The sequence below is a fragment of the Fukomys damarensis genome, unplaced genomic scaffold, assembly GCF_012274545.1.
Source record: "Fukomys damarensis isolate Sample0158 unplaced genomic scaffold, DMR_v1.0_HiC HiC_scaffold_19, whole genome shotgun sequence".
NCBI classification, from domain to species: Eukaryota; Metazoa; Chordata; class Mammalia; order Rodentia; family Bathyergidae; genus Fukomys; species Fukomys damarensis.
In genome coordinates this window covers 23,058,938-23,079,538 of record NW_022900931.1, presented here as the reverse complement: position 1 = coordinate 23,079,538, position 20,601 = coordinate 23,058,938, and the positions used below count along the sequence as shown (strand labels likewise).

The 20,601-nt window shown below is 45.5% G+C and overlaps 1 protein-coding gene across 1 annotated transcript in view; it reads left to right on the top strand.

Moving 5' to 3' along the window:
• The window catches only part of Etv6 (ETS variant transcription factor 6), a 203,352-nt gene that overhangs the window by 77,156 nt on the left and 105,595 nt on the right, over nt 1-20,601 (top strand). Inside the window, exon 2 of the mRNA XM_010643554.3 lies at nt 5,203-5,332. Coding sequence (XP_010641856.1) covers nt 5,203-5,332 — 130 coding nt within the window. The remainder of the gene's footprint in view (nt 1-5,202; nt 5,333-20,601) is intronic.

The following is a 20,601-nucleotide window of genomic DNA, read 5'->3' as shown; positions in this document are numbered from 1 at the left end:
GCGGTTCAGTGGCCTGCTTTGCAAGAGCAAGGACCCAAGTTCGATCCCCGGTAAAAAAAAAAAAAAAAAAAAAAGAGTGAATACATGTAATAGTCTTCCTTGCCCCAGGTCTTACGGTATACTGTTTTCTCCTGGGGAAATTAAAAAATGTTATAATCTAACCATATTTGCAGCTATTCTGGAATTCTTTATCTCACTGAATTTTGAGGTTGACAAAATACTCACTGGAATTATTTTCGAAGCAAAGAAAACTGATCCTCAAGAGTGTTGTTACTTTAGGTTCTTGTGTCTGTCTGTTTGCATGAAGCCAAAGATCTAAAAAACGATGCAGACAAATTTCTGCTTATTTGGTTTTTTCTGATAGTATGAAGATGCAACTTGTTAATAAAAGCTTATTTAATAAAAGCCAATGCCACTACCTTGAATCATTTTGCAGCCAGAAAAATATCCCGAATAAGAATGTGTTCCACATTAGTTCATATCTCTCAGTAAGCAGCTTCCACAGACAGACTTCTGTCTATAGAGATTGGCTATGGTACAGTGTCAGGATTTCTAAACTGCAGGGTAGAAAAGAGATCCTCTCCTCGGATGTTGGACATGGCCAGCGTGACCACGCTGTCTTCGGTGCCTGCCTTTCCCCTTCTTGTCTGGGTTCAGATTTTCATTGCAGTCACAGGCACCAAAGCCCCAGTGGATAAAAAGTGCTTGCGCCATTTTCCTGTAGCTCTAGGAAGGAGGCAGTTGCTGTTCTGCTCCTGAGGCTCTCTTCCTCCCTGGGATTTTCAACACAGGATCACTGGGGATAATCCTGACATTTATAATGGGGATGGGGCAATTTCTAGAACAAGTTACTAAATCAAGAGCATCTCATCTGTACAGAGTTAACCATAAAACCATCTTCGGCCAGGTTCTCCAAATTTGGTTTTCCCAATTCCTGAAACGCTTTGTCTTTATTTCCAGAAATGTACTATTTGATTAACAGAAAGCCCTAAATTTCCTAAACCCTCCAGTCTCCCAAGAGTTCACGGTATAAGAACAAGTGTGTAACCAGGTTGCATATGTCTGTAATCCCAGGCCTATGGGAGGCTGAGGCAGGAGGATTACAAATTTGAGCCCAGCTCGGGCAATTGAGTGACTTAGTGCAACCGTGTCTTAAAATAACAAACATAAGAAGGGCTGGGGATGTCGCTCAGCGAGAAGGCCATGAGTTCAATCCCCAGTACTGGAAAGAAAAAGGGAGAACATTGGAGGGTGCCTGTGATCTGTAGCAGCTTTTTTGAATAATTTTGAAAGTGACTTTTTGTTAGCAAAAATACTCTCTCTTTTTTGTCTTTTCTCTAGTGGGTCACCGGGGGAAGGGGTGGAGGGGATGGGTAAGTGTGTTTCACAGGGAAGGCCCAGATTTGCAGCTTTCTAAGTGTTCAACTTCGAAGAAAGCAGAATTAGGCTAGTACCCTTCATTGGCCCTTCACGGTTTGGGTGAGGAATGAGGAGAGAGAAAGTAAATCGATTGGATTTGCTAGGTGTTCTTGGAGGACCAGACTCCATCCCCCGCCCCCTGAAAAGCTTTCTATTGACGGTTCGTAAAACATACATTTCAACCCTTGCCTACAACTGTTGTCAGCCTCATCTCCCTTTTTTAGAGCTTTGTGCTACACACACACACACACACACACACACACACACACACACACCCTCTGTAGGTGTTACAATGAGCCTCAGGAATTGCAGTGTTCAGCTCACTGGTTTGATAGGTTGCGTCTGCAAGTTTGAGAGCAGGATGTTTTATTTTTTCACCATCCAAACAATAATGTGACCACATCACGGGGTTTTTAGTCACATTGTTGACCTCCACCGGCAGCTTATCCCCCACAACACTCAGATGCATTGATGTCAGAGTCTGTAGCATTCTGATTTAATTAGAGCAGTGTTTATAACCCTCTTGGGGAAATCCCACCCCCTCCCCATGTTAACATAAAGCCCCTCTGATTTTCATCTGTCTCCCATTTGCCTTGGAGGTGAGTGAGCTGTCAGCTGCTTCTTGTTGGTGTCAGACAAGCGGTTATGAGAATAAATATGTTCCCTTTATCTGGCGCATTGGCTGTTAGTCTCCTTAAGTCCCTCTGTCTAGGTGTCTCCCTGTGGTACTTTTTTGATTTTCCTAATTGGAGGATGTGCTGACTTATCACCATAGGTGTGAAGTCCATGGTTATATATCATAACAATATAAGGGCTATGGATGTCACCCTAGAGCAGTGATGGCGAACCTTTTAGAGTCGAGTGCCCGAACTGCAACCCAAAGCCACTTTGTCACACAGTGCCAACACTGCAATTAAACCTGAGTGCTGAGGCTTTAGTTTAGAAAAGACAACTCAGACGTTAACATCTTTTGTCTTAAAAGGAAGCCCAGTAACATGCATGCCAAAGGTTCACCAACACTTCCCTGGAGTCACAAATGGAGAAGGAAGTAGCTGTGTGTGTGTGTGTGTGAGAGAGAGAGAGAGAGTGTGTGAGAGTTTCTCCTCCGAAAGGCACCCATGTACCGCACAACGTCCTTGCCAGAGTCCCCTGAGTGACCTGGAGGCTGCTGAACTCAGGGTTCCAGGATGATGTGTTGGCTGCCGTCATATTGCTTGAGGCCCTAGAAGCACATTTTGCTTTTACCCCCTCTTGGGCAAGGGAACTCTTTGATACAGACAGGTCTCTTCACTGAATCTTTTCAGTAGTCCCCTGCGTGGAAGCCATCTTCAGGAATGAGAGGAGCTCAGGCATCTCTGTCACTCAGTCTCTGGGCTGTCTTCTGTAGGTTTCGTCATGAGATAGGATGTTTGTCTCCATCTAGAATTTCTTAGATGCTGGGGATGCATTAATCCCAGGAGAAGTGCTCAGATGTGCTGTTTCAGTGTGGTCGTGAGGACAAGGAACTGTGCAGAGGTGAAAAACAGTGGGCCTGCTTCCAAAGGCTTCTGTGACACGAAGACACGTTGCAGTGATAAAGTAGCAAGTCGTGCATCCTGTAAAGCTGATACCTCACCGAACTCTTGTGTGTTGGCTGGACAGCTTTGAGGGCTGGGTCTTTCCAGCTTGTTCTTGATGGAGTCAGAGGTACCGGGTAAGGTGTCGCCTTTCTCTTGTGTATACAAACTACAGGATCCTCCGAGTTTCTCCTTAAATTAAGGAAAAAGCCGCAGTGTTACTGTCTTTTTCTCTTGCCCTACCAGCTGAAGACTCTGGCTGTACAGAGTTTTCTTCATCAATAGTTTCATTTCTGCAAAAGCCATAACAGAACGCTATTTCTGGGAATCAACTTAACGGTAGCTAACTAGACATATGTTGGGATTATGGGGTCATATGAGGATCCAAAGTGTGAGAATTTAATAAATTAGAGAAACAGACTATGTTTGCAATGTTCAGAAGCCCACCTCACCTGGAAAAGCCCTCAAACAGATTTAATATAAATCTCCCCATATATGTAATTATGTACCTTTGCCTCTTTGACCTCAGCCTCAAAGCAAATACCAGCATGTCCAGCTCATCCCTAAATTGGAGCCGCTTAAAATATGTGTGATGTTTGGTAAAGCTCAGGAGAAGTGAAGTTGAAAGTGTTGCCTGTGGGTGATCTTTCACGGGGTATCTTGCTTGATACAGAAAAGTCACATTTGGGGGTCTGTGGGCCTGCCCTTAATTAAGAAACTTACTGGGAAGGTTTCAAGATGTGTGTTTAAACAGAAATGTGCCAACCACCCTACATGCTGCTAGTGGATGCCCTGGGGAAGGTATAAGCGATGCCATCTGGGAATTACAATAATGTGTATATATTCACTTAAAATTGAAACTTCCTACCACAACCACCAAAGTTTCCAGGCTGTGAGTAGAAGTTTTAATTTGGTTAGATGGCTGGAGTCTCCCCTGCTTCCTTTTGCACATTTGATAAGAAGTAAAATGTTAAAGAATTATCTTTCCAAAAAGTAAACACCCCCTTTACTTTAATCTAGGATTTTCTTTTGCTCCTGATTTTTACATTCATAGTGGCAGCTCGGTGGTCTCTTCCTTTCAGCTTATTTTTGGACCTCGTGTGTCCCACTTAATTTTGCTCAGTGAAACCACAGCAAAGTCACAAGTTAGGTTTATGTGTGGACTGCAAGTCAAGTACATCCGAGACACAAACTGTCCTGCTGTCCTAGCTGTGCGCGATGGTTTTTTGCTATTATTTGGAGTATTTTAACTTACAACTAACAATAATCCTTCCTAACCCCATCCAGTTTGCTTTAATTCAGACAGCAAATATTGCCTCTCATTTGGATGCAAATGACGGATCTCTGGAAGCCCCTCCTTCTGTTGGACAATGAGCATCATCATTTAAACTTTTCTTCCCATAAACTGAAATGATTCTTTTAATGATCTCCACAACCCTCGGAGGGAAAAGAAATGCAGACTCTGAAGCAGAGAAGGAAGGAACACAGATATGTGTCAGTGTTCCAGATAATGCCATTCAAGGAAAAATTCAAATGTTGGATATTTTGGGTTGTAGTTAGTATATAGTGAGACAGACACACTAGAAGAATCTTGCTCATGCATTTAATAACTAAATCTAGACCTTATCTGTGAAGCCACCGCTTTCCACTTGGCCTGGTTAGCTCCTTTACTGGTTCTGAGTATGGGATCGTACTCTGATTAGAAAGTTGGGGGTATTGCCAGAGAAGAGGAAAAAGTTGGTTTTTTGAGACAGGGTCTCACTACGTAGTTGAGACTGACCTGGAACTCGCCGTGTAACCCAGGCTGGTCTTGAACTCACAGTGACCCTCCTGCCTCAGCCTCCTGAAGTGCTGGGATTACAGGCGTGTGCCACCACACCTGGGAGGAAACAGTTTTAACGCATCGATGTCATTAACTGTGTGACTTGGAAACCATCATTTTTGAGAGAATTGCCTTAAAGTCATCTCTTTCTCATTTCCCAGACAAACCACTGGGGTGCACACCCGCTGACCCGAGGCTAAAGGAAAGGCCCCGTTTTAAACGCTTCCTAAAATAAACGCCAAGGGCCAGGCACCTGAAGGCCTCCCGCATGCAGTCCCCCGAGGTTGCTCCGGGCCAAATGCCCTGTCTCCCTTTGCTCCTGTACCCTGATAGTTTCACACGATAGTTTCACACCTCCGTTCCACGCTTTCATTGTCTCCCCCTTCCTGCTCTTATTTTTAACAGCAGGAACGCATTTCGTACACACCTCCCGAGAGCCCGGTGCCGAGTTACGCCGCCTCCACCCCGCTTCATGTTCCAGTGCCTCGAGCGCTCAGGATGGAGGAAGAGTCGATCCGCCTGCCCGCGCACCTGCGTGAGTGCCCGCCTGTGAGGCCGCGGCCCACAGCCGCGTCGGGAAGGGGAAGGGAGGCGGGCTCCGGGCCAGAAGGGTTGAGATGGCTTTCGTGGGGCTCCGTCTGACACATCGTCCTAGACTCTTTTGCCCCCATCCTGTAATGGATTCAAAGAGTTTGAGATTCCTGTTCCTTGTTGTGTCATCTCTGATGGTGAAATAATAATGTTTTAAACATCTGGAAATGTGCAGTATGTGGCAGAGGCAGCTCAGACTCCTGGGAGGGCAGATAATTTTTTTCTTTTGCCGAGTGGATCTGCATGTCTAGATTTGCACTTAACTGCCCTTTGGTACTGTGTCTGGTCCAAAAATGTGGCTCTGTTTCTCCTTCAGACTCAATCTGCTTTATTACCAAGCAGTATGCTCTTCCATTCTTTACAGACCTCTTTTCCCATGCTGGTTACTTTTCTTCCCTTCTTTGTGTATACCAACATAAAGCCTTTTTCTTGTCATCCGTCCCCCCGCCCCCGGCCCCTCTCTTGCTTGGGTTTACCTTGTCTCTGCAGCATTGCTTTATAGTATTTCACCTTTTCCAAATCATCCCCAGCCCTTGTGTCCACCTCCTTCCATCTGAGTCCTCACTTGCACCTTGGCAGCAGGGAGCCCAGCCCACCTGGGCAGCTGGTGCTGATCTCCGGAGCATTGACACCTACCATTTCCTTTTCTCTCTGTCCCTTTATTGCCACCCAACCCAGGTGATGAAATGTGATTGGGGCTTCTGGTAAAAGTGAATCACCTGATTCTCATTCTGGTCAGTGTCCAGGAAAGGCCCGATTCTGTGGCTTGAATGTTGCCTAGGTTATGGAGGACCCTGGGGCCATCTTGTCGACCTTCTCTAGTTGATTGAAGTGGTGGTGCTTAGGTCATGCTTGCCATCATCTTTTCCTAGAAAGTGGAGAACAATACGACGTGGGATACAGGCTCCATCTTTCTCTGCAAAAAATCAGAGAATTAGATAACTATGATGTTGAGGGTACTGGGGGAACATTAATGGCTCATCCCTTCTCCTGCATAATGAGGATAGTTGTTGGGATTTTTGCAGGGATTTGGGGACAAATCTTCCAGCCTCCTGTCTGTATCAGTATTTACAAAGTTCCTGTCTATTAAGATGCTCCTGCTTCACATGGGCAGAGAGATAAAGGACACAGCTCTACTCTGCTGTCTTCTGCAGTGAACTTTGAAATAAAGGTTGGGATAAAGGGAACATGGTATTGGCTGTGGGTGCTGATATCCTTAGTAAACGTTAGTGTGATGGCACCACTGGAACATACAGAACTGAAAAAGAAATGGCAGGCAGGTAGGAAGTTTCCATCCAGTGTCCTGTAGCCCCTGCGTTTACCTCAGGGGGATCTCATCCAGGCCATGCAGGCACAGCCCTTCCGCTGCCTGCTCCCATTCATTTGCTGCTGCACTCACGGTCCCCGATTGTCTGCACTCTGCCAGCCATTCTCATGGGCACTCGGGGTGCAGAAATGAAGAACACAGACAGAACGCCACTCTTACGGAACATAAACGCCAGCACAGAGAAAAAAATTGCACAGACTTGTTTCAAAATAAGTAGAGATTTCTTTCGCTTCTTATTCCTATATTTCATGACATCCTCCAGGGAGACCCCACTCCCGGTTCACCTCTGGGTGGCTTTGACATACATAAGCTCTTTGCCTGCACTTTTCCTCTCTAAAGAACTCATCATGCTAAAAACAAACAAGCAAACAAACAAACATACCAAACTGGTAGTTGGGAAATTGTAGCTCCTTCTGGTATCCAATTGTGAGTCAGTCCTTCAACTCAGTTTTCCTTCAACTCAGTACTTTGCGATACTGAATTAGGACAGAAGAATGTTTAGCAGCCTTCCTAGCTTTAAAATATTACTGTTCTCATCTGAGACATCCATCTCACTTGGAACTCTTTCTTTCACATCAACACTTTAATTTCTTGTGTAGATGATTTCCTCATGGTGCCAGCTCTGTACTCATCCCAGCATCTGACTAGATCCTACGGTGTGCCTCACACCCGGTCATAAGTACCAGTAACTATTTTGGGATTGTACTGGGCACTGTACAAAGCCGTGTAGATAAAATTTTTTTGTTGTTCTTACAACAGTATCTGTAAGGTGGATCCTTTATCTCCATGTCATATATAAGGCTTAGAGAATTTAAGTAATTTTTCCAGATTTGTCAAAGAGCTAGTAAGAGTTAGAGGCATAATTTAAACTCGGTTCTATATGACTCCAAAGCTCTTTTCCATCATCTGCAGGTATGAGACTTAACAAGTATTCACTGATGTGCCCACAGCATTGGTTTATGACAGAAATCCATTCTGTCTGTGGCTGAATAGTTTGTATGTCACCCTTCAGTGGATGGGTGGATGGATGGACCCTCATGTAGATAATTATCCAGTGTAGAGCTATGGTTTTCTTCTGGGGCGTAATGAGTAAACAGGAGAATAGTTTTTCCTGAATGCCTGCTCTGTAGCAACTGGAGATACCTCTCCTTGGTGATCTGCTGAGCTGTGTTGGGACACCACTGGTCCTGACATCTGGAATGAATCCTCTGGAAGTGGAGGCTCCCAGGCTCTTGCTGTTTGTCCTCAGCTGGGGCTTTCCGAAGAAGACCCAGCTGCCCTTCTCCTTTCCCTGTTCCAGGACCCAGCCACTTATCATGCTGTTTGAGAGAAACATAGATGGTCAGGGCAGGGCTGTGGCCACTTGAAGATGCATCCCAGCTGAGTTTCCAAACCTAAAAGAAAATAAATATTCTAACAAGGGAATTGGGTTACTGCTGTTTTAATCTGGGATTCCAGACAATTCCCAGTGGAATGCTCGTGGAAAGTACGGGGAAGAATCTGAAAGCCAAGACAGCAGCAGGACTTTTATGGTATTAGTAGGTTGAAAGTATTTTAGCTGCTTGTTTTAAAGAGACACCAGACTGGTGTGGCTCCAAGGGGCTCTTTCCCCATTTGTCATTGATCTCCAGATCTCTACCTCTTTCTTTCTCTTGTTTCATCCTTAACTCAAAATACATCCTTGTAAGGGAAAGGATAGGGATCGTTACAGTTAAGATCCTCCTATGGCAAGTTCCTTGCTGTTTTGCTCTGGGAACGCAGGGCTAGGCCTAGACTAAGGACTCAGCATGACAAATGAACAAGCCATTGAAAAATAGCAAGTGGTGCTTTTCCTTTTATTTGCCTGTGATAAGAGCAAAGTGGTAAAAAGGAGCAGTAGTGTGAAGTGGTCCTGGAGAGGAAGGCAAAAGATCTGGGTCTAGGGAAGAAAAAGAGCCAAAGGAAGAAGGGCTGGCCCCTCACCCTGGTCTGCCTCACTGCCCAAGCGCACAGGATGGTGCCCTTCTGCAGTTCTGCAGCAGCACCGCTCCCCAGTTCTCCAAGATGGCAAACACGAGTGTGTTTCTGGAGCGTACCGGAAGGGCACGGCTCTTCATCTTCCTCTTCCTCCTCCTACTCCTCCTCTTCTCCTCCTCTTCTTCTTCCTCTTCTTCTTCCTCTTCTTCCTCCTCTTCTTCTTCCTCTTCTTCCTCCTCTTCCTCCTCTTCTTCTTTTTCCATGAAGACTACTGAGTTTTGCTTTTAAGTTTGAGGCCAGAAGAGCTGATGTGCAGATTATGGCAGGAGGGTGCAGAAAAACGTCCCGTTCTGTGAAGAGAACGTCGACTTGAAGGACCAAGGTCCCCAGCGGTGCTTGGGCAAGGTCGGTCTTGAGCGCAGCCTAGAGAAGGAGTGGCTTTTCCCTGTTCTCATCAGGGCATCTGCATATGAGGGAGGGACTTTTCTGTAAAAGGTGCCCGAGGACACCTTTTTGAAGCTCACAGGAAAGTGGGTGTTGGAGTAGCAGAAGGCGTGTCATGGTGCCAGCCTGCTTATGGCAGAGGCTCTTGTGTTATCTGTCTTGCTGTGACCAAATACCTGAGACAATCGGCTTAAAAGGAGGACCAGTTTATTTTGGCTCACGGCTTCAAAGGTTTCAGTCCATGGTTGCTTGTCCCTGTCGTCTTTGGGCTTTGCTGAGGCAGCACATCATTGCAGGAGCATATAAGGGGAGAAACTGCATCTGATGGTGGCCAGGATGCAAAACAACAGTGAGGAAGGGAAGGGAACCCAATCCCCCACATACGCCATGTCTTGTGTTTTGTTTTGGGCATGGAACGCAGTGACACACTGCCACTGACCTACATTCCCCCGGTCCTTTGTAAATTTTTTTTTGTTTTGAGACGGTCTCATTATGTTGCCTAGGCTGGCCTTAAACTTTGGCGATCCTCCTGCCTCAGCCTCCTGAGTAGGTGGAATTCCAGATGTGCACCACCGTGCCTGGTCAGGCCAAACCCCCAATGACCTAACTTCCTTCCTTAAAACCTCGCCTTCTGAGGCCTCCACCTCTCCTAGTAGCAACACAGGCTCGTGATGGAGCTTTCCGCACAAGGGCCTCTGAGAGATGTTTAAGAGCCCAACTTTCGCAGACTTACAGTCCATTCAGGGGGATTCTGTTAAACATTATGCCTCGAATAATGATGCCCAGGCCGGACCATACATTAACAATATAAGTGAATTTCAGATGTATGAAGCCCGATTTAAATTAAATGTCTTTTCTTTATTTTAAATTTCTTTTGAACGTTACCCTTTCACATTTAGTTAATGTAATCACAACTAGTCACAGGCCATTGTTACACCACTTCCCAAAGCCTTTGTGTCTTGCTCAAAAATCCCTGCGTATTGATTGTTAAAAATCCGAACCCAGGGCTCATTCATCATATTTAATAGGGTTATGGTCTGCAGTGTCACAGGTTAATAAATGGCCATAATAGCCTCTCTGAGTTTTCTAGAGTCAGAGCACCATAAACAGTCCCCTGGCTCACTTTCCTTTCCCTGTGAATCTTTCAGATTTCTTACATTACTATTGTTGCTTATGTGTGTTTAATAATTTAATTTAATGTCTTCCTTTGGAAATGCTACCACGTTGCTCACCCACTTGGCTGTTTTGCGTTCTCAGCAGAGTCCCTGAGTTGAAGGCAGGCACGTGACAAGAAGAGCTCTGTTCACCTGCACCGGATGAGGGATGTAGCACCTCCCTGTTCAACAGGCAGGAGCCACAATTTTCTATACTCTCAAGTTGAGGGGCAGTGGGAACTAAATACATCGTTATAATTTTGTGTTGTAGAAGCGGCAATGTGCACTCAGACATAATATCTCATTTAATCACAGTGGTCCTTGTAGCAGGTGTCACTGATTTTGTTTTATTGAGGAGGCAACTGTGACCCCTGCAGGTCCACTGAATTGTCTTGGTTCACACATGGGAAGGCTCTAAAGTGATTTCTACTTCAGAAGTCACCGTTACCTTCCTTAGAATACATACAGGTATTGAACTTGAAAGGCTAGGGCTGCTGACTGCTGTGTCTGGGTGGCCATGGGTGCAGGGACTGGTGGCAGGCGTGGGCCTACTGCTGCAGATGCCACCTGGCTGGTAATAGGTACTCAGTCTCCCCCACCCTACCTTCTTGCTTTGTTTCTTTCACTCTGAGCTATATTCCCAGCCCCCTTTATATTTTGTCTCTCTAAGTTGCCGACCCTAGACTTGGATTTGCAGCCCTGCTACCTCAGCCTCCTAGGTGCTGAGATTACAGCTGTGTACAGCCTTGCCTGGCTCTCCTTTACTTCTTGTGAATTCAGGTTGAATTTGAGTTTATCTCTGCAACCAAAATGACAAGGCCTTGGAGGAAAGTGGAGCTTGGCTACACACCCACACGCAATAGCACTGCACTGGGTCCTGCCACCTCTTCAGGTTTCCAGAGCAGAAAGTATGGCTGTTGAAAGAACTTGTGTCCATATGGACCTGGAAGGGCTTCTTCAATTTCAGGGCTGCCTCTTCCTGTTAGAACGACGAGTCAGCCAGCCTCTCTCAGACTCCCATTTCTCCTAACACTGACGAGGCTTTCTTATAAGTAGCAGAGCTCACCTGTGTAACACCTAGCACAGTAACAGGCATTCGATGGCCAGGTAACTCACCAGAGGCCTCGTGTCAGTTTTTTCCTTCCCTGTCTTCCGTGGCCAAGCGAAGTGTGCATGCACCTAATTTGTTTCATTAAAGAAAGGGCCTGGAGTTCTGTCTTCAGAGTATGGAGACTGATTTTCCTGAGACAGAGTGCAACAAGCTTTTTCTTCCCCGCGTCCCTGTTTCATCCGGGAGCTTGGGTCTACTCATCGTACTCTGCCCCAGTCCCTGTTCCTACCCTCACATCTGTCCCTCACTCTGGAACTTTTTCTTTATCGTCTTGCCAGGATCTATAAGTCTCTTTCCTTGGGCTTCTTTGCTCTTTGCCCAAGATCCCTCAAATCTTCTCCTGTCCTTTGCCATTATCCAAATTCCAAAAATGTCCTCTCCTCACACAGCTGCCTGTGACGTGCAGTGACATCACCCGTAGAGTTGAGGCAAGGACATGGGGAGAGAATTTAATTTTCAGTGAGTGTCTTAACAAAGCAGTAATCACTTCTTCCAAAGTTCAGCGGCGACTGGCATTTCATATTTTATTTCCCTCTTAAGCTTCTTTGGTGCCTTCCTTTTTTTTGCATTCAAATGCTTAAAGACTTCTGTTTTCCCCACTGTACATGGGCTGTATAATGGTCCTGGTTAGTGACTTGAAACAGTTGGAAGAGAAAAAACAGCCCCTAGCAGAACAGCCAGGATGCTTTAGAAGGGAAATTTCCTTTTTGGGTTTGCTGTCTGAAAGAATTTCCGATGCAGGCAGACGTTAATTCCTAGCTCCATGCTTCCTGATAAGGAAGCAGCTTCAATAAACGCAGCTATTTTTAGGTGTCTTTTTTTTTTCTTTTAAATATATAACCAGGGGTTTATTGACCTTTTCTTTCACTTCACATTTCATGCAGGGAGCACTGTGTACATTTAAGGCAGTTCCTCCAGCATAAGCCCTGGCAGAGTAGGCTCTGTGCGGGACTGGAGTGGGGTGGGGAGGGAAGAAAGGCTGAATGGCCTGGCCACCTTTTCCGTGTCTCGGCCTCTCAATTTCCTTGGCATTCTGAGCCAGACACGCAGAAGCCCTTGGCAGTTGGTTGTCCTTACCTGCTAGTGTGGGTCAGATAGGTGAGTGCAGTGACCCCCAACTCACTGAAAGTGAGAGAGCCACTGCAAAATCAGACAACAAGAACCAGTTAATTTTGTAAGTAATGACTTGAACAACAACAGGAAATAAGAAATCTTATTTCCATTTCATCTTTCTCCTCTCTGCTATCTCCCTTTTGATTTTTCCAACCATCAGAAGTTCCTCTTGACACAGGGGGTCTGCAGTTGGAGTGGTCCTGCCCATGTGTTCTCTCCATGGACAGCCTCACATTCATGTGTGTAAAACCTGCTGGCAGGTACGATAAAGGTTCTCTGTGATGTTGGCTTTTACTGCGCTTTCCTGAGTTCCTCCCTGCCTCCTCTTCATTCTCACAAAGCATTGCTTGAGCTGAGAATATACAAATACGATAAAATGTCCGTTCTCAAAGAGCAGAAATTTTCTCGTATTTTCATGGGTGAGTTGGGTTTTCTGGCAGGAGTGACTTCAATAGCTTTATCCATAAGCTGTGCCTTAGCAGAGTCCTTCAGATATTACTGCTTTTATTGTTGCTGTAGATGATTTCTGATCGTCAGTTGCCTGTGCCAGGTGTGGGTGCTCGGGCGCTCTTTCTCTGATCTCTTCTGAGGCAGGATTTGAGAGATTTAAACTGGTCACACGCCGAATGTAGATAGCCAAGAATAATTAGTTGCCCTGGCCTGCTATTTCCTGCTTCCATCTTAGGTGGTGGACTAGGACTCATTCTTTTGAAACTGGCCCATTTCTGCTTCTTACAGCATAAATACTAATAACCCTGAAATGGGGCTTTAAGATTCTAGTGAAGTAGATAGACAGACTGTGGAGAAAGAGCTGCGGAGGTGTGGCAGATCCAGCTTGGGTGCTGGGAGGGAAAAGTCAGCTCATGCAGGCCTGTGCAAGGAACACTTGATTTCAGTACTGCAGTGGAGGCTAAATTCTCAACTCTTGGGGTCAGGGTGATAACTAAAATGGTTCACTGAGGAGCTTGAAAGTTTCTAGGGGAGGATCTAACAGTCTGTGTGTCTTTCAGGTTTGTAGAACAAGTGGTGAAAGGGTATTGAATACTGGCATCTTAAGAAAAATTAAAAGGACAACAGGCAATTTAGGTAACTCCAATTTAGAAGTAACAGTGTTAAGATAAACTTGCCAATTTTATTTCGGGAGTGGCTTACCTTGGCCAGTGAGGTGTGGTTTTTGGTATCGTACCCCACCTGCCAGCTTACAGGAGCTGTGCTTTTTCTTAGCAGCCATTCCAGCACCAAGTGTATTAAAGGTCATAATGCCACTTGCAATTATGTGAGGTAATTAATAACAGTAACTGTGTACTGAGCATCATCTGTGTGCCAGGAACTTTCTCTGTATTACTCTGAATAATCACAGACAATGCAAAGTCGATACTCTGTATTTTATGCCTGGGGTTTAGAAGTGGTACATCATTTCCCAAGGCCACACAGTAAGAAAGCAGAAAACCCAGGATTTGAACCTGTAATCTCGTTCTAAACCTTAGCGCTCCCTACCCCACCCCGTCCCACCCTGCCCATCCATCATATTGCTTAGTAACAGTTGCTTCATTCTAGTTGTTGTTTAGAAGGAGAGAATATATAAACTGCTGATGAGAAGGCCCAAGGGGATGAAGTCAGAGATACAAGCCAGACTATGCTTTGAATTTAAATTTTCAGATCTAATCCCATGGGCAAACTGTCATGCATTTTTAACTGTCTGTAAAAATTCTGGGATGTTAGATACAAAATTAAATGAAATTGAAAGAGGGTCCCATTGTGCCCAATTTTCCATCCTTTTAAGAGAGATCATCTACTTCATAGACTATACTAGGCAGTAGTAAAGATGAATTGTGGATTGCTTGCATGTGGATTATATTATTGAGTTTACAGATTAAAACACCGAACTTTCTATTAATTGGCATCAGGCCATTATAATTCAGATAAATTGCCTGATATTCTGGTGCCTTTGTTTCCCCATGTGGCCTGTGTACCACGATGTTTACAGCAAGTGATAGAGCGAAGAGCCTGCTGTTCTCTGCCCTGGTTCTCTGGGCTGCAGCCCCACATGGCTAGTATTTGGGTCAACTCCTATGGATTATCCCTTCTCCCGGGCCGTAGTTTCCTTAACCAATAAAAGGACATGGCCTGAGTTTGTGATTCCTGAGCTTCTTTCCCAGCTCAGACATTCTATATTGTTCTGTGATCCCAGAAGAGAAATGCAAGGGATATCGACTGGGAAGCACTATCTCTAAACGACCCCTGCTGTGATCATTCCCTTGATTTCCAGGAGTTCACCTCGCTTCCTAGTGCAGATGGTGGCATTTGTGGATACAGGAGGTTCCCTTCCACATTAGCTGTGATTATTTGGCTAGGAAACCCCTTGCCAGGACCTGTGGAAATCCAATGCCTGACTCTGTTGGACACTTTCCTGTGTTGCCAGGGACTGAGGTTGGGTTGATGCTATTGTGGGATGGGAACTGTTGCAGACTCCTGACCTTCCAGGGCTTCTAAAACCCCCTTTTCCACACTTGCTGTGTGCTGGTTCCCAGGACTGCACAGCCCATTCTCAGGTCTGTCCCCCTGCGCTAGTGGCCCTGCTCCCCATCCTCAGAGACCCCTTTTGGCCTGTGAATTATCCGTGATGGCAGTTGGGCCTTTGCCCAGTGCATTACACACAGGTGCGGCTTCTGGTAACTGCTTGACCCCAGCTGTGTGATCTGTGGGAATCCCCTCCACCACCCGAGGCATGTTTGCTTTTCCTGTAACCTGTAACAATACAATCTGCATTTTCTTCCCCTCCTAGATGGTTTCCACTGGGTTTTGGGCTCTACAGAGCCCCCTGATCTGCACAGATAGGCCACACAGTCCTCCTTTACCAACCCCACAGCACATGAACAATTACAGCTGCATTAATTAATAATGGATGGGGGGAAGCACAGTTGGCAAGGAAATGAAGGCTTTCAGCTTCTAAAGTGAAGGCTTTGATGCTGAGCATTAAAGTCCATTTCCATCCACCCTGGCCAGCCGAGAGAACCTGAGACACTTATGTCATCCCATGGGCTGGAAAACTCACACCGAAGGAACTGTTTCTAAACGGAGACCCTGAACCGGTTACTCAAATCATCTACTCTTTGACACAGGTTGTGAAAAGGGTGAAAAGAGGATGTAAGTTCAGGCAGAAAAGAGTTGCGACGATTTGTGAACAAAACTGATAAAAGAGTTTTGTCCCCTTCAGTTGCTCTTGGGTCACCAACATCAGGAACTCTTTACAGAGAAACAGATATGACTGATTTGATGCCAGCCCTCCTGAGGAAATAGAGCCACTCTTCCTCCTTCCTGCTCCTTGTGTACCTTACCTCAGGAAGGAGCCCCAGGCAGTGCAAGTTGGCAAACCTGTTATTCTCATGGGCTGGAAGCCAAGTCTGTCCTTGTGGGCAGTTTCTTACCACACCTTAGCAGAGTGGGGGAAAAACTGTCGTCCTTTCTTTCTTTCTTTTTTTCTTTCATTCAGATTCCTTCTACAGCATTGTTCTTGGAGTACTAAACTCCCAACTTCCCTCCTGTCACTTCTCATGTGAGGTATTGGTGAAGCCACCTCACAAAATCCCCTCCCTGGACACAGCATCCTTGTTCCCTTATTTACAACTCAGGCATTTTGTGCTGGGCTCTCACTGACCTTAAAACTCGGTCATGATTCAGATATTCATCCAGATATGTGGGGGCTATATTTAAAGGTCTTTTAGGAACACAAAAGTAGAAATCCCCTAAGAGAGATTTTTTTTTTTCCATACTTGAGACTCAAGAATTACAAACGTCCTTTTAAAACTATACTGTCTGGGGCAAATGCTGAGAGGAACTTCAGAGACCCACAAAAACCTAAGTGGATTTTCTAATCAAATATATTTTTGGACTTCACAAGAGAAAAGAAGCTTTTCTTTTGACTCTTAGAGAATAGTTTTAGTTCAGACAAATCCGTGTGTGTGTGTGTGTGTGTGTGTGTGCGCGCGTGCGTGTGCAGGCAGAATTGTCTGGATATCTGCTTCACAAAACACAACGTCTAGGGTGATTCCTACCACCTAAATGATCTGAGGAAAGACCTGGAGAAAGTGCCACAGGACATTGTCACCTTGGCATCGTAGACACAGCTGTGGAGCTGGTTTGTCTGTTGCTTCTCTGCTGAAGTATGGAGGTTCCAAAAGTGGCTGACTTCTAGACTTGAATAGTCCAGCTAGCATTCACCTTTGGACCCAGGACAGAAAGCTTATCGTTATCTGTGAACAGATGTACTTAAGCAGGGAATGGGATCACCCATTTCGCAGTGATTTAGAGCACCTTGAACATAGATATCTTCACAGTGAGTCTCCTTGGTGGCTGAAATTCTGCCACTCCAAGACATTTAAGCATGGTTTCCACCTAGCTCCACTTTTAAAGGTAAGTAGTTAATGCTACAGATCGTAGCAATAATAGATAATGAATACCGCTGGTCTCTAATATCTTAATGAAAATTAGTTTATCAGTTCTCTGGTCTTTTATGGTAGAGGGATCCTAGCTAGGATGGAGGGACAAGAGGGGGTACAGAGTTGGAAATAAACTCCACAGTCTTGTTTAGGGCCTGTTACGATCCAGAATGTTCCCAAAGCCTCATGCTAAGGCTTGCTTGTCAGCTGATGGGATTTGAGGGATGAAATCAGTTATGAGGACTCCACCTTCATCATGGGGATCGATCCATCAACGAGTTCATATGTCAGTGGGCTTTATTGGAGGTGAGACGTGATTGCTGGCGTGCCTTGAAAGGGTTTATCTTGTCCCTGGCTCCTTCCTCTCTGGGTCTTTCCCCCTCTCTGCTTCCTCACTGCCATGACGTGAGCGGCTTTCTTCCGCCATTCCCTGCTGCCATGATGTTTTGGCCTCACCACAGGACTAAAGACCGTGGAGCCAGCTGACCAAGGACTGATACCTTGAAACTGCAAGCCGAAATAAATCTGTCCTTCTTTAGTTGTTTCTCTTGGTCACAGTAGTGAAAAGCTGATTTCTCCATGGAGGAGAGAATCATGAGACTAAAGATTTAGACAAAGCATTGTGAACCCAAACTCCTGAGGTGGAGAGAAGCAGTCTGCTACTTAACATTCACAGCTGTTGGTCTGCAGATGCTTCCAGCACCAATCTTGGCCATCGTGGGACAACCCCAAGCATGTTGTCAGCCTGAGTATATGCAAGTCATCTGTGTTTCACTGAAAAGAGTAATAAATTGCAAGTGGACATCTGAAGCCTTAGGCCTTTCAGCCTACTAAGGAAGTGCCTTTAACATATAAGGGGCCTGTTAATCCAAGTTTCAGGTTGAAGCGATTAGGAAAATGGCCCCAGGGAACTGCAAAGAGCCACTAGGGCAGGGTGACTTATATGTGTGTGACAAGGACTAGTATGTGGAATTTGGGGGAAAGATCCTTCATAGCTGTCCACGTGGAGTAATAACTTCCATTTATTGAGTGCTTATGGTAAGCACTTTTTACGTGTATTATGTCATTCAATCCTCCTGACAGTCCTGTGAACTGAATTTTATTATCCTCACTTTACTGATGAAAAGGTTAGGTTTAAAGAGGTGAAGGAACTTGGCCAAAGTCACAGAGCTTGTAGGCAGACAGTCAAGCGGTTCCATCAAACTTTTTCCACTCAACTCCCTTTCTCCCAACCTAAGCCCAAGCCCTATTTCCCTACTCTTTACAAAGACATGAAAAAGAGTATTGGATCCCCCTGGGAGATTCAACTGTGGTTAAAACTTTAAAATTATAGAAAAGCGAGATAACTCACCATAAAAATATAAAGTTACCCCACAAAAAACATACAGCACAGCCTAAAATTTCAGGATTCATATAGTTAGATTTTAGTGAGCTACATACTTCTTGCCAGTCCTTTAACTATTGCTCTGCTACCTGGTAAATGTCATAATACCCCTTCCAGAGCCTGGCACCTAAGGACTATGATAGGATTGGATCCTAGATGGTACCGTTCTAGTGCAGTGTTAATCGCAAGGTGAGAATCCAGGTCTGTGGTAGACCCCATCTATTTGTGTTCTCTGACCACAGCTTAATGCACAGTTTGAAGTTCAATACCATTGCCACGTTTTATGCATGTGTTGTTTCCTTTTCATAACTTAATGAAGTGATTTGAAATAGGAAATTAAAAACTTAAATGCAAGTCTGGCAGCTTCTTTGCAGAGAAACTTCATAAAATACTGTTACGTTATTCACTTCAGAACAGCTGCTCTGGGCTCTCACTACTTAGCCATTCACAATATGTCTGCGAGATTAATTTTTATAAGGCTGTGGTTTGAGATGCCTGCCCCCCTGGCCCGGTTTTACTAAGAACGCTCACTGGGAAAATTCAGGTGGAAAGAAAACCCGACAGTTTGCTTGAGGAAGTCGAATTCGTCACTTTTGTGTTCTTGGGCCCCCTTCCTTTGAAGCACTGTCGTCTTCCTGTCTAACGTCTCAGGTTCGTGTGGGAGACGGAGCGCATGGCCCACGTTGCAGCTGCCCTGAGGGATCCGGGTGTGTGTGTGTGTGTGTGTGTGTGTGTGTGTGAGCACGGGTGTGGGTCTGGATGCTCCTCTTTCCTCACGAGAGCCACGGTACTGGTCCTCTCTGTCAGCTAGTTGAGAAAAACTTGGTATCACGAGAATGAAGAGGGAGGAAGAGGTGGGCTGGGGTCAGCTTTGGTGGGGCCCCTACACGCTGGGCGAGAGCCCAACTGTTTATCCCAGCCTCCCCGCAGCAGCAGAGAGCCAGGGGTGTTTTCAGGACTCAGCTGCCAAAGTTTCTTGAAACAGCTCTGCTCAAAGGCATATGCTGGGCTCACTTCTAAGGGAAATTTCCTTTTTGGGGAAGTTGAAGCAAAGGAATTTCCTGTGTGGGCAGACAGAGCTTCCTGACTTGAAGGCTTCTTGGAAGGGAAACAGTTTCATAATGAAATGACAAATTAAAGACATACCAGCCGAGTTCACTTCAAAACAGCTATTGAGAGTGCAGGCAAAGCCCTATTATGCTCCTGCACAGAACAAAAATAAATCCCATCCTGACAGGTTTCTCTATGCCGGATTATATCCGTCCCCCCACACCTTCCTTCACAGCCCCTCTCAGGCTCCACTCCTCCCACCCCCACCATTAGCTTCCACCATTTCTATCTTTAACAGCACTGAGGAGCAGCCTAGAGCAGGCCCGGAGCTTCTTCTCTGCCACTTTTCCTTGTGGCTTTGCCCACGCCAAACCTGCACCAAGGCCCCATGTGGACCAGACTCACAGAAATGACCCCTCTGATGTAAAGCAGTGACTGAAGACGCCTTCGGCCACGAGGGGAAAACGTAGCCGTTTCCCATTTCCCTCTGTAGTCTTACAGGCAGCAGTGTAAGTGCTGCTCTGGTCTTGAGAGCTGGGTCTGAAGTTGGCTTTGTTGAAGGAAATAGGGCTCCATACTTGAACTGAACGTAGCATGTTCTGTGGTTCAGTCAGCCTGCGTTTTGGTTTTCCTGGGACTGACATGCTCGAAGAACTAAATATCTTTTTTTAATGAAATAGACTAGAAGAAAGAATGATGAAAGTATCTTTTGGGGCAGCATTTAAAACAATCATTACTGCTTAGGTTTAGGTCAGTGAAATTGAGTAGACACAGGCTTTGGTGTCTGACGTCCACATTCAAGTCCTACCTCTGGTAGGACAGAGCTGACGAGGTCTCGTACACTCTTGGCTTCTGTTTCCTTATCTCTGAAATGGGTATCAAAATCCCTTTTTTCATACTGTTGTATGGAAATTAGATTATGATTTCAAAATTACTTTCTAAATACTTCTAAAGCCCTCACGCTTTTTATTAAACCACTGTTGCGTTCCTCTGGGATTGAAATGTAGTGTTAGACTAAAACAGAATTGAAGAGATTGTAGATCGACTTGGCAGATATTTATTGGAGTTCTTTGCGTGCAGCAAGGCTGGGCTCAGCAGGGGAAAATAAACAAATATGAAGTTTTGAGTGGCCGTGTGGTATGGCTGGAAGAACCCTGGACTTGGGCACGGGAGGCCAGGGTTCAGTCCTGGCTGTCACTCAACAGCTCTGTGGTTTATGGTGAACTATTTAACGG